At 34.8% G+C, this 14,299-nt stretch overlaps 4 protein-coding genes across 4 annotated transcripts; all 4 read right to left on the bottom strand.

Moving 5' to 3' along the window:
- Positions 1–4,883: 4,883 nt before the first annotated feature.
- On the bottom strand, positions 4,884–6,062 carry LOC113750846. The gene has a single exon (XM_027294786.1). It carries the CDS (start codon positions 6,060–6,062, stop codon positions 4,884–4,886), a length of 1,179 nt encoding a protein of 392 aa, XP_027150587.1.
- Positions 6,063–6,422: 360 nt separating this feature from the next.
- Positions 6,423–7,340, bottom strand: LOC113750845. Its single transcript, XM_027294785.1, has one exon. It carries the CDS (start codon positions 7,338–7,340, stop codon positions 6,423–6,425), a length of 918 nt encoding a protein of 305 aa, XP_027150586.1.
- A 2,072-nt stretch (positions 7,341–9,412) lies between these two features.
- LOC113750844 lies at positions 9,413–10,407 on the bottom strand. The gene is made up of 3 exons (XM_027294784.1): positions 9,768–10,407; positions 9,578–9,661; positions 9,413–9,486 (listed from the first exon to the last, which is right to left on the bottom strand). Exons 1-3 carry the CDS (start codon positions 10,405–10,407, stop codon positions 9,413–9,415), a joined length of 798 nt encoding a protein of 265 aa, XP_027150585.1.
- Positions 10,408–12,477: 2,070 nt separating this feature from the next.
- LOC113750843 lies at positions 12,478–13,386 on the bottom strand. The gene has a single exon (XM_027294783.1). The coding sequence runs from the start codon at positions 13,384–13,386 to the stop codon at positions 12,478–12,480; it is 909 nt and encodes a 302-aa protein (XP_027150584.1).
- Positions 13,387–14,299: the final 913 nt, after the last annotated feature.

The following is a 14,299-nucleotide window of genomic DNA, read 5'->3' as shown; positions in this document are numbered from 1 at the left end:
AATTATATCAAAATTCAATAAATACTATAGGAATTTAAAAGGGACAGTGGGCCAGTGCCCCCACCTCAAATCCGCCACTGCCCACCACTGCAAAGACCACGATCGAAACGAACGTTTCACCGAGCAACAACCATGGCATCTAGAACTCGGACAGACTCGGACGGTTTTGACTCAAAATCAGTGAAACTCGCTCGAGTCTCGGTAAGTCAACTCGGGAGTCAGAAAATTTGCAACTTGTTACAGCCTAAGACTGCAACAATCGGTAGGAAACCAAAAAATCAACGGCAAAACGACAACAGAAAGCAAATTCCACGGCTAGAAACTTACCAAATTCAGACAACGTGATAGGTGTTTTCACCAAAATCATCTCATTTCACTTATTATGGAATTTTTAACATTGATACAGGTTTGGGAAAGGTCTTTCTCGATTCAATTACTGATCGAAGTGAAATGACAAATACAATGGTGGCTTCATCTTATCAATAAATCTTAGGTTAGGCTAAAGCATTTTAAAAAATTTGGCTTTCATTTTGATTGCTAAAATTTCTAGGTATAATTTATACTCTTTTCTGGATTAAATAAATTAGTTTTGCAATCTTAATGCACTGTTGATAGTTGTTCTCTAAATTCGGTAGTTATTATTATTACAAATTTATTTGACGTGTTTTGAAACTATATTTATTGTACTATAATAAAGGTCATTAGAGAATGTGTCACTTAAAAGTTAAAATGGGAATGCAAAATGTATGTCATGTTGACATCAATACACATTTGTAGTCTTTTTATGTTGATGGTCAAAACAGCATCACCTTCTTTCATAGAATCAATGATTGGCTATACCAATGAAGACATATAGCAATTTATTTTTTTTATTATCGTGCTTGTTATGGTATTTTTATTTTTAATAATTTTCTTAGATTTAAAAAAATATTCTTAGTCGAAATGCGCAACGGATCTTCTGTCCCACACCCTGTGCCACTCTCTATCATACTTTTTATTAAATTGCTATTTCTCCTACATAAATATCATATTTTAGTTCTTTTTTGTTTTCTTAAGATCCAATAACTATTAATTGAGTTATACACAAAATTTAACATACTCAAAAAATCAAAATGCATAAAAAATGAGATTTTTTATGAATTTTCTGCTGTATTTTTTAATTTTCTATTATATATTACTTTTTTTAAGCTGCTGTATTTATTTTTTACTCAATTAATAGTTATTAAATTTTAAGGAAACAAAAAAGAACTAAAACATGATATTTATGTAGGAGAAATAGCAATATAATAAAAAGTGAGACAGAGAATGACACAGAATGTGGGACAGAAGATTCGTTGCGATCAAAATGTGTGTATCACCCAATTTGCGATCGCTATATGGCGACCAATGTGAAACAATTGAGCCCACAGTAGTGGCCGTAAACCATGATCAGGGGCCTCACAATTAAAATCTATCCAATTCAAAACGACTGATTAATAATTACTATATTTGATATAAACTCAAATAATAGTAATCCTCAAATAATTCTTATCTAGTAATAAATGATAAAAACACGCTAATATCTATCAAGGAAACAAGATCTGCATCAGCATATGCTGCTGATACAATATTGCTAGTTATTCAAGTACTTTAAAGAATAAGTATGGGGACAGTGCGTACCATGAGCACGGAGCACCAAAGTAATTTCAGCAGATCCTTTACTTTCATGATTTCTTTTATTCCTCTGGCTTGTAAATGTTTCAATAAACGAGTTATTGATATATATATATACTAGATGTGGTCCCCGCGCGATGCGCAGGCGTCGAGGGATTTTTTTTTTATGTTATTGCATTGAGGAACTGAGTGAAAAGTGTATTCTGCAAAAGGTCGCTGCATTGCATTTGTTATATAGACATTCACACGTATTTACAGATATTTACAACTAAAGCTTCTTAGAGCTTTTTATAGTTTCAAAAGTATTTTTTAAGCTTATTTTGTCTAGGTGTCGGTACGCTGTTTTTTGATGGGGCTCTCTGTCAGTTTGAGTGCGGTGAGGAGATTGCTGTCTACATTTGCTGAAGATTCAGGTGTGTGTGCAACTTCGGTTGTCTCTGGCTGTGGTGGAGAGTCGATGAGCATTTTTGTTGTATTTTTTTCTCCACTAATTGCGTTGGAGCTACTTTCTGAAGTATCGGTGATGTTAGGAAGTTTGTGTACTATGATAGCTGAGTATTTCATGTTGGTTCCTGAGACATAGTTTGAAGCAATCTTCTTGATGAAGCAAACTATTATGCTGCTGCTGACACTGTCTTCTATTGCTTGATAGTTGAGTTTGTTCTGCAATGTAAAGAGAATCACAAGTTTTTATTAGTGTAAGGTATATGTAGGTGTTTGTGTAATAATAGGAGGTTAGAATGTATTTAGTTTATATATGCTCACCTGTTGCTCCTGTTGTTGTTGAATTTCTTGTATTGTAAAAGGAAGCAACTGAGAAGCATCATTTCCATAGAGATCCAGGGTCATATTTCCAGTGTAATCCTCTAGTTGCACAGTCAATCGACATCTATTTTCAAGTGAAGATTGTTGTGATGTAATTTTTTTAGTAGATAACAACTTGTAAATATTTTGTTAAAGTGGAGCTTTCGATCATACCTTGGGCTGACTTGGACGCGTGTGTTGCAAGATGCACAGACAATTGGCCACTGTGGAATAGAACGCACAGATTTGAAGCATCGGGGGCATGCATTGTACCAGAATTTTTGACTTCGGTCAAGCAATTTAGGAGTTCCTTGTATCCAATAAGCCTTTTGCTGTCACATATATGTATGGTTATTAAATTTTTTTTTTTCTATTGTGGTATATAGTGATTGACCTGTGTGTTTTGTGGAAAGGAGTTGTGTAAGTGAAATTTACTAAGGGAAACTGAAGATAGTCTCTTATTGTGGTCATTTCCTCTGCATCTGGTAATGGTAGCAATCTTGATCGATCGTTGTATGCTTTGTCAGCCATTAGATGTCGGATTTGATACTCATTTTTTGTTGTCCTGCATTGTATGTTTTTGTCAGGATAGAAGCTATTCATGCAAATGTAATTAAGTAGTGAATGATTGGAAAAGTTTTATAATATGAGGGTATTATTTACCATGTTTTGATCTCAGAAGCTTGCTGGATTGGTGGGTTTATCAGAATGCTAGAGCCAAATTTCGTAGACAGATTCATAGCTGCGGTGAAGATATCTGGATCTATAAGTACAATTTAATTTGTATATGGTAATGTAATTAGAATGTAGGTAGGTACTTACTATGATAAGAAGTCACTTTGAGTCGTAGAGCAGCAATGAAAGGCATATTCTATACCATGTTGGTTAAAGTTTGGCCTTCATCAATTTCATGGTCTCCCCAGAGCGTCAAGATTACGGGCATTAAACTGTTTATTTATTTGACAGAATTAAGGAATATGCTAAAATAAGTCTGATATGAGATCTGATAGATGTGATTGTTACCTTTGATCGATAAGTATGATTTCTCTCTTTGGTGTTGTTCCTTTGTAGGTACGAAGATGAACTTCACTGACAACACCTAGGACATCTAATTGGAGAAGAGTTATATATATTTAGATTGTTACAACAAATTTAATATAGAATTATATTTTTTTTGTTGAAGTTGTGTACCTATTTCGCTGTTATCATCTATATGTTGGTGGAATTTCTTGAAAGGAGTGAAGTTGATTGTGAGAGGAAGCTGCGGAGGGTTTGGTTCTTGGATAGCCTCAACAACAGTAGAGTTATCGATTATCCAGTTACACTGGTTCTCATGAGTTTGGTATTCTAACTGTGTTCGCTCCACTCGTGCATTTGATATCATGTACCTTTTGTAAAGATGGAAATGATCTTTGAAGAACTCTATGTCAGATTTGCAGATGATGGCATCGACTTTGTTTCCCCGAGAGGAAGTTTGTTTTCCATGGTAAAAAAAAACAATTATAATTAGTTGTTTGTATTGTAGTTATATATAAAAGAGAAGCTAATCATACCTCATCGTCAACCAGAACTAATTTTTTGTATTTGTTTCCAGCCTTTGATATTTGGACTTTTTGTTTGTCAAACACTTGAACTATAGCTGTCCAGTGTTGCATATTGGGTACAATTTCAATGAGCTTGCTGATATTCCTTTCCATGAGTGAAAAAGAAAGTTGCTGAATAATGCCTGTCAGTTAAGAGATGCTGAAAAGGAATGATGTAAAGAGTTAAAGCTATAAATTAGTATGAAACAGGATATTCATCATATGGAGCTATGTTCAGTTTTTATTAAACCAACAGGAGTAATGTACGAATGATAATAGATCTAGTTATTTGCTATGTCTAAAACATCTCTGTATACTATATTTTGTGTGACATTGTATGATTCAGTACTGAAATTAGGGGGTCTAATTAGTATTTTAATAGATGTACTATTTTTAGCTCTAGACATTGCTACATAAAATTGTCCATGAGAAAATACGGGTTCACGTAAGTATAATCCAACATAATCCAAAGTTTGACCTTGACCTTTATTAATAGTCATTGCGAAACACAAACAAACAGGAAACTGAATTCTTTCAAAAGAAACAGGGCAATCAGCATCATTATCTATTCGAAAACAGATTCTATGAAGAAACACCTCTTTACCAGTAAATTCACCACAACTAATAGTAGCATGTATAATATTTTGTGTTAAAGATTTACATATAAGCCTGGTGCCATTGCAGAGACCTTCCGGAGGATCAATATTTCTTAGTAGAATTATTGGTGTATTTGGTTTCAGGATAATTTTATGAGCAGGGAAACCATTTGGAGTTAAACTATTAAGGAAATCTTCTAAGATTGCTTGTTCTGATTCTATAATGGATTTATCTCGACTTATATATTCATGTGCTTGTCCAGGAAAGTTCTGTATAAGGATGTTTTAGTTCATCAACAAATTCATTTTTAGTTGTAAGTATTGCTCGATTTATCAAAGAAAAGTTTTCATCAGTAAAAGCTGTAAGATCTGAAAAAACAGAATTTATGAGTATATTGATGGACTCATCTTCATTAGTATAGGGTATGAGAAGGTGGTCTGGGACGCGAATGTTGGTATCATCGATCAGTGGCTCCGTTGCATTTCCAATTCGAAGGAGATAAGCAGTAAACTGTGGATTAGCTATAGCTCTCATATTTTGGTTGAGATGAAGCTTCGTGAGTTGTGGCCAGATATAGGAACTAATGATACTTGCTTCAATAAAATCTGTTATGATTCCTTTTGTGACTACGGGTAAGACCTGTCTGAAATCGCCGCCGAATACAATAACTTTTCCTCCAAATAATTCTGTGGAGTCCATGAGATCTCTTAGAAGTTTATCAACTCCTTCGATTCCATGTCGATGAGTCATTGGTGCTTCATCCCAAAGAATTAATTTTGCCTGACGAATTAAATTTGCTGAAGCACTTTGTTTGCTAACTTTACACATGTTAGCTGGATTCATATCTATAGGGATTTTGAAGCACGAGTGAGCTGTTCGTCCTCCGGGTAAAATAGATGTTGCAACTCCACATGATGCAGTTGCAAGAGCTATATAACCCTTTGATCTTATTTCAGCTAGCAAAGCTTTGTATAGAAATGTTTTTCCTGTGCCTCCAGGGCCATCAATAAAAAAGCATCCCTTTTGTTTGACAAAGATAGCATCCATTATGTGGTGAAAAGCAGTTTTTTGTTCTGCATTGAGCTGTGCAATGGCTAATAAATCTGCTTCCGATACCTGAATATTGAGTTCACTTAAGGTGTCTCTTGTATTTGTGTATCTATCTCGGAATCTCAATGTTGTAGAGACTAAGGAAAAGCTGTTTATGTCTTTTCCCATTGAATCCAAAAAGTTGCTGATTTGGTGTAGTACCTCAAGTCGAATCTGTTCAGGAGGTAAAGTAGATGTCCTATTGTAGTCTTCAGACATTGCCTGTTCAAATTTGTTCCATAAAGCTGGAGGATTTATCGGTGGGAAATAAACCAATAAAGTTGCAAATAATCTCCTTAGCCTGTATGGCATATGATATGCAGCAGCTTCTTCCATACATCATTCTTGTGAATCGTTTGATTCAAAATAACCTCTCAGGATAGCTGCTTGTCAATACGTACCAACATGAACTCCATTTACTATCTTCAAGTCATCAAAAGATGTTGGTGCTTTGACATGAGTAAGCAATAGTCTAAGAAAGTAGCGTTCACCCTCTGTTGGGCTGGCACTAACTATCCTACCAAAACTGTCTTTTTGTTGTCTTACTGCCCAATATTTTTTTCCAGGATACCATACAAAATGCTCTGGAAACTCTTTGTATGTGCATTTTAGTTGCTTAGCTAATGGATCAGTAGTGTTCATGCGAAAAAATTCTGATAGCATTGTTCTTTTCCTGAAAGAATTTTGTAAAAGATCTCATAAATCTTCTTTTTCATTAAAAGTCATGCACTGAAAATTCTCAAGGTGTAGCTGAAGATGAATAACTGCAGGATGCATTTCAGATAACGAAAATCTATAAATACGCCATATAGCTTCAACTGGGCATACCCATCTAGCTGATTGATATTCTGTAATTTCATCAATCTGAGTTGGTTGGGTATTAGCTATTGGTTCATTATCATTGTTAACCTGAAAATGTATCTTATCATGTCCTTTGTAGATATATTTATAGACATATGTAACAGCTTTAATAGTAGAACATATCTCAACATTGATATGACAATTAAATTTCGCAAGTAAATAGGGGTTGTATGGAACTACCCACCTGTTATCGAGTTCTTGCCCACGGCCAATGATTTTCTTGCCATCATTTCTTCGCCTATAAGTTGGATAGGTGTTGTTTCCATGAGTTGTTCTGCTAGCCCATTTCTTGGGATAATTATTTCTGCACCTTCTCATAAATGAGCCTTGCATACACACGTTCTTTGGATTTTTTGATCCACATGGGCCATGCATCATGTGCTTTCGAACCATATTAAATAGATGTTTATTTGCTTGTTCATCTAGTATTTCAGCAGACACAATTCGATCATAGGATTCTGTCGAATATAATTTTGATCTCGGCTGCAGAATAATAAGCATATGAATATGTGGTAGTCCACGTTTCTGGAATTCCACAACATAAGTATATGCCGCTACATCTCCAAATATATGCTTTTTGAATAAATCTTCCTTTAAAATGTTGACCTTTGCATGAAACACTCTTGATAGGTGATCTGGTCGGTTGTGAGCTTCATCTGTACGTAACATGGCTTCTTTTATCTCTGGCCAAGCAGGGTTACAAGTCATTGTAATAAATAAATCAGGTTGGCCAGATTTTTGTACAAGAGCCATTGCATCTACGTATCATCTCTTCATATCTCTTGGACCGCCAATAAACGAAGCTGGAAGGGTAACTTTTTGGCCAACCTGTGCTCCGCGAGATTGTCCTTGAACAACACTATCCATGAGTCCTTGTAATTGTTCTCTATGTATTAATTGCTGTCTGCTTCTATAGAAATCTAACCGCTGAGTCTCAATCTTTACATACATCTCAACTACAAATTGTTGAAATAGTCTTCCAGTGTTGAGAATGTTAGGCGTGCACTGGTATCTGATTTGCATTTTGTAAGCATAGTATTCTCTCATTGATACATATTCCTTTGAGTTCTCGCATCCTTGAATAGCTGTACATAAAACAACCACTAAGAAAAGTGATGTAAATATGGAATTATTATTGTTTCTGTTTCTATCTATATATATATATATAAGAAATGCATATAGGTAGTCTGACCTTCCTCTTCCTTGTCAATCATTTCTTGAGCAGAATGGAAATTAGACAATGTTGCTGAAGTCTGTTGTTTTTTTGTTGCTCTCTTTGTTTTTTTTTTGGATTGACTTTCTCTGATCTTTTAATTCCTGGATGCCAACCAGTTTCTTCTAGTGGGAACAAGAGCGGGTACTGCAGAGGATCATAGCATCCATAATAATATTGAATTCGATGAGTATGACCCTCTTTGGTATATATTTGTATATGCCTAGAATAGATGTTTGCTGAATTTTCCCCTTCAACCCAAAGAGCTGCAATTTGGGAAGCTGTTGGCTGGTTAAATACACGTTGATCATTATCGGTGTGAGATTTCAAGACTATTTGATAAGAATCCAGCTGAGGTACATTTCGTAAACTACGAAAAAAGCAAGCATAAGGATTTGTCTTCATAACTTCCATGATTTTGATCACAGGGCTTTCAGTCAATCTGTCTGACGTGGCCATTCTATTCTGTAGCTCATGATCTGTGTCATGGAAATAAAGTTGGAGATACATTCCTGAGCCGTGATGAGGAATCAGTTGATTAATAAAATGGTAAGTCTGTCCTTGAATTTTGAAAGTGTAGATCCCATTGTTCCTTTTGCAGAGCGCCTTGTCGTAGTGAACACCAAATGAAGTGAAAGCAAACATATTGTTATATGTTCTAACATATGTACGGAAACAAATTGCTTCTTCTGTTTGATCAGTGAATAGTTCAACAAGAACACTGGCAATTTATTGTCATGGAGAACAACAGAACCATCAGAGCAGCAAAAATTAGTTGTTTCAGAATGGAACTTTTTTGCATGACAACATTGACAATCTTCCTTCTGAGGTAACTTATTTGACTTGTGAGGTATGCAATTAAGTGCGTCAATGCCTTGTAGGACTGTATTACCTATGAATAAAAATGATAGATTGTTATATTGAGTGTTGATCTAGTTCGCAATAGAGCAAGATATTAATCAATCATACAGGTAGTTGCAAAATATCGAAGGGGAAAATTTTAGGAGTCTTTTGGTGCAATGAGTAAGAAAAAAATGTTCAGAACCTTTCGCTGGAGCTGTTTTTTTCCTAGAGCGTTTGACCGAACAATGCCGTGAAGAATTTCTAGCTGTATTAAGAAAAGATAGCTTAATAACTAATCCAAAAAAAATGAAATGATGAATAATTGTATACGCGATTAAGGAAGGTGAAGATTCAAAATATTTGCAGTGAGAAGTTCATGTTTAAGTAAGAGAAGAGTATAGTACCTTGACTTTTAGTCTGCTGGCCATTGTCTTGTGTAGTTGTATTGGATGTCTTAGCATTATCTGGTGCAGTTGTAGGAGATATCGCAAATAAGGGTGCTGATTGCTCTATTAAGAGTAAGTGTAGAAAAAATGATTAAATCATGTCTGAAATTATAGTGTTTTGTAAATAGACTTAGTCAAATAATCAAATATGTGGAACCTAATAATTCCTGCAGGCTTTGAGATAGAAAATTATAACAACCAGAGCATAGTCGACGTTCATCTGATATTTGTATATAGAAAATAGATAAAGATTAATATTCAATGTAAATAGATTAAATGGTAGATCATATATGGAAAAAAACATAAACAATAGAAGAGAATAACTAACCTGAACAATGAGTAGCAGAGTTTCCAGAGCATATGTACTTATCACTGGACTTTGTATTTGAGGAGGATCCTAATTATAAATCATCACATGTTTATAGTGGATAGTAGAAATGTAATGAATATTAAGAGCTTAAATCGTGTAATGTAAAAATAATTAATACCTTTGTCATAACTTGAGAAAGCAGTGACGTGTTTTTCACATTTGTCATTGTTGTTTGACTGGGATACATTCGTCTCTGAGAATACTAATCAGGAGTCAGCAATGTAGAATTGAGAAAAAGTAAGAGATAATAATAATATTATAGAATCCGAAACATGGATTAGACGTTCATTTGTATATAAATAATATACCTTTTGCATTAGTGTCAACTGGCTTTTCAATAACTAATCCAGAATTAAGTGGTACTTCAGCAAATAATATGTTGTTTGTAGCAGGAATGACACTTTCCATTTTTTGGAGAATTTCTAGAGATGGCATTTTAGCAGATAATATGTTGTCTGCCGTAGAAGTGGCACTCTCCATTTTTTGAAGATTTTCTGGATCTTCACTCGACAGGCAATTGGTACTCACGGTAGCAGTTAATGCAGTAGCAGGAGCAGTATCGATAATTTCTGCAGTATCTTTTGATGTATGAGTATCAAAAGATAGGCGTAATTTTTTCTTATGATAAGCCTCTCTCTGTTTCTGTCGACGCATTTCCTTCTTTTTTGCCAGACGGTCTTGTTCGTCTTCAACCTTTGCTTGGTTACTGTGAATGCAAAAAGTCTCCCCAATAACTGATTTTTCAGCTCGTTTCAATTGTTCGTGAGCAGGAAGCGCTAAAAATTTATTTAATTTCCTTCTTTGGTATGCCTCTCTCTGTTTGGCCAAACGAATCTCCTTTTCTTGAGCAGAGAGTGCAGCGTATTGCTCCCTTAACTTTTTATTACGTTGGCTCTTTTTTTCCGTTATTGAATCAGTAGAATCAAGAGCAAACTTCGACAAACTCATTTTTTTAGACAACAAAAATCAAATAGCCAATAAACAAAAGTGCAATATATAGCAATTCAAAATCAATAAGACATTCAATAAATAGCAGAACAAGGAAAACAAACATGCGTATAAAAACTGCACAACGGTACTCTTAACAAACGATAAAAGAGCCATGATATTAATAAGAAAGCATGGAACGGAACCTGAAATTGGTCAGGAAACTTGCACGGATAAGGAGCAGTTAATGAAGTTGTAGAGATGAGAAACAGGAAACATGAAACTCTGCAGGGATAAGAAATACTTAACATAACAGGGATAAAAAGCAGCAAACGAAGCTAGAATTCGACGAAAGAAAGAAAATACATACTGTTTAGGAGCTGCAAAGAAGAAAATGCAAGACGATGAAAAAGATACAAGATGGAGAACAGAGGAACCACAAACAACGTTTATATATTGTTTCAATGGGTTACTTTCTTTCGCACAAACAAAAACCAGACGTCGCAAAACTAAAGCTCCACCTGGAACGCACAAAAACAATGCCCTGCTTGAGTTGAACTTCCCGAGTGTGAGATGAGTTGCAGGAGTTCATTCAGGGCTGCCTTTTCAAATGAAAAAAGAGTTCTGATATGAGATGTGCAATTGTACCCATCGACTATGATCCTTTGGTTGCACAAAAACCAAGCACGTGGAAGGGCAATAAAATCATTATGTTGCTTGATTGCTACATTGCTGTAGCCCGGTAAAACAAGAAAATATTAATGGCTTATGGAACAAATGATGCTTCCCTCTGCATAATAAGATAAGATACATATCCCTAGGATATTAATGGGTTATACATGAAACTACCGCCAATCTATAGCCAATCTATATGAGATGAGATGATAAATTTTCTAGAGCAAAGGAACAAATGGTGCTTCCCTCTGCATAATGATACATATCCCTAGGATATTAATGGGCTATGACATGAAACAACCGCCAATCTATCTATATATGAGATGATGAATTTTCTAGAGCAAAGGACCAAATGATGCTTCCCTCTGCATAATAAGATGAACATGAAACTACCGCCAATCTACATGAGATGCTAAATTTTCTAGAGCAAACGAACAAATGGTGCTTCCCTCTGCATAATAACATACATATCTCTACATTTTAAAGTTTTTCTCGCCAACAAAGCAGATGAAAATGCAAGCAAGTGCGCCAAAAGAAAGTAAACTGAAACTGCTTCTTATATATGTGTATATATATATATATGTTAATGGCTAAAAACTGCCATGAGAGCTTATATGTTAATGGCTTTCACTAGATTCTCACATTTCATTGCTACTTTTGTTTCAGCTAATATCAAACGTTGAGATGCTAATGTCCAAAAGCTAGCATGAAATTATAATTAGAAAAAGGGCAAATTACACTTTATCCCCTACGATTTAGTGTTTTCGTATATAACCCTCCTATGGTTTCAAAAGCTATACATAACCCCATCATGGTTTGGATTAAAGTGTTAAAATGACGGAAATGGTTTTTCCTAATAGAACCTTTAAAAATGTTGAAATTACTCTTGTTTAAAAATTAAAATGACTGAAATGACCAAAATATATAAACATAATATGCATGACACACTAACCCCGCATGGTTTTATGTTTTATCAAATAATTCTCTTATGGTTTAATGCTTTACCATATAACTCTCTTATGATTTTCAAAATATACATATAACCCCCTGTGATTAATAAATAATTTTTAACTTTACATAAGTATATTTTTGACATTATAGGTAACTCCATTATGGATTGCAAATTCCGTTATTTTGACATTTTAATCCAAACCATGAAGGGATTTTGTATAACTTTTGAAATCATATGAGGGTTATGTACAAAAACACTAAACCACAATAAGTAAATTGTAATTTGCCCGTAGAAAAACATAAAAGATAATATCAAAATCCTGATCCTTGACATATATGGTAAGATCAAATACACAGCTGTTCTCTTGTATTTCACAGAACAAATTAGAGAGGCTTACAGACTTGATCACCAAACAAGACTGATATATTATTCGCAATGACCAAAATAGAAAAACTCTTATCCAGCTAAACTGCAGTGTCATCACAACTCTCAAGTGGCTTGACTTGTCGATGAGTTTCAAGATGATATGACTTGCAGACAAAGTAGACGATAGTCTGGACGACCAATCCAAAGAGAATCAATGTGCAAAGTGACCAAAGACAAATTAAGCCAAACGCAACCCTCTGCAGCATCAACAATGAATGCCCGTATACAACGATCTTTGCAAACAAAATATGTAGCAAAGCAAAAGAGCAATTCAATTGACAGAATATGAACATTGTCATTACCAACCTTCCTTTGATCAACTGCTTGCTCTTGATCATGGCTTCAAATCCATTCGAATCTTCTAAAACCGATACAACACTAGCCAACTGCCAAATCACTGTCATATAAACAAAACCCACCGCGTAAACTGGCAACACAACTAGGAGAAGTTTTTGCGTGAACTGATATTTTCCAATTGTAATAGCTGATAGGAATGTTGTGATCACTGCAATGGTAACGCTGTATACCAAGAAAGAAAAGAAATTGCATAAAAAAGTGACCGTTAGCCTTTCCCAAGCCTGTGGCACGACATTTCTGACCTTCTTGAAACTTGGTTGATTATCACCAGATCCATATATTGATGAAGCAGTAAAGACCACTGTAGAAGTTGACATATTGCAATAGATGATCAGGCAGCTGAGATAAACAACCTTGAAAAACCAAAAGAAATCCCATCCGAATGAAGGGAAATCAGGGAGGTCACCAGAGCTTGTGAAGGTCAACGCAGATAAGTCCCTACTGGCTATGAAAATGAAGCATGACAAAGGTAGGATCAAAGTAAAAGTGATGCCTCTGAAAGTTTTTCTGCATCTAGAGATGATCCTATACGCTTCTGTGTAGATATCAGCTAGACCCATGAGGTGCATCTCCTCTACTTTTGTGTTCATGGTAAACCACCGCTCTACTTGCTTTGGGAAATGTCAATTTGGTAACAGCAAAATGCGATGATATTCGAGAGAGAAAACTGGTTTCGTACTTCTTACTTCTTGGATAAAATATTGAAGAACAAATTTCCATCTTTATAAACTGGTTTAGAAAAAGGTGAAGTGTACCATAATCCGTTGTTGTTCAGTAATTAAACACATATTTCCCTTCTAGGTACTTTTCAAACTTATTTGATTTGATTGATAGCCCCTTCGAATAAAAGTGTGATATCAACGGAAACGTGTAAAAGACGTGCCAGTTAATTTAGCATTCTGTCACCGTTTTGGGCCCAAAAGTACTCGACAGTGGGTTAAAATAGAGCCAGGAAAAGTTGAAGGGTCAGATTGAGAACTTTGATGAAATTACACCCTAGATTTTATTTTTTGCTTAGATTTCAAAATTGGAACTCAGCTTTTAATATATCTCACTGGATGGAACCATATCTCAAGTGAAAGTTTTTTTTTTCAAGTGTAAGTGGAAGATATAGAATCCGAAACCTATTACTTACACTCTTTAATTATCTCGTACCATTCAATTCATCTATTTTTCAAGTGAAAAATGGTTGTTTTAACACATTTTGCAAAACTTCCACCAAAATTTTCCTTCAAATAAAGAAAGAAATTGACATGAAATATTTCAAGTTTTCGTGAGACAACTTTGAACTATATGACTTCTTTGTTTTTTTCTTTTTAAATTTCCAGCCTCAATAGATGTATAAAACCTTTCGCTACTATTGTTTATTATTTATTTTCTTTTTTTTTTGCACCTTTATTAAATGCTTCCTTCAACTTCTCCTAATAAGCATATGCATTTTAATACGTTCACTTACACTGGACGAGCCAAAAATACCTATTTAATGTCTATTAGTATCATTTA

This window comes from Coffea eugenioides, chromosome 10 (genome assembly GCF_003713205.1).
Source record: "Coffea eugenioides isolate CCC68of chromosome 10, Ceug_1.0, whole genome shotgun sequence".
NCBI lineage: Eukaryota > Viridiplantae > Streptophyta > Magnoliopsida > Gentianales > Rubiaceae > Coffea > Coffea eugenioides.
The sequence above is the reverse complement of the archived record's forward strand: the minus strand, read 5'-3'. Positions and strand labels throughout refer to the sequence as shown.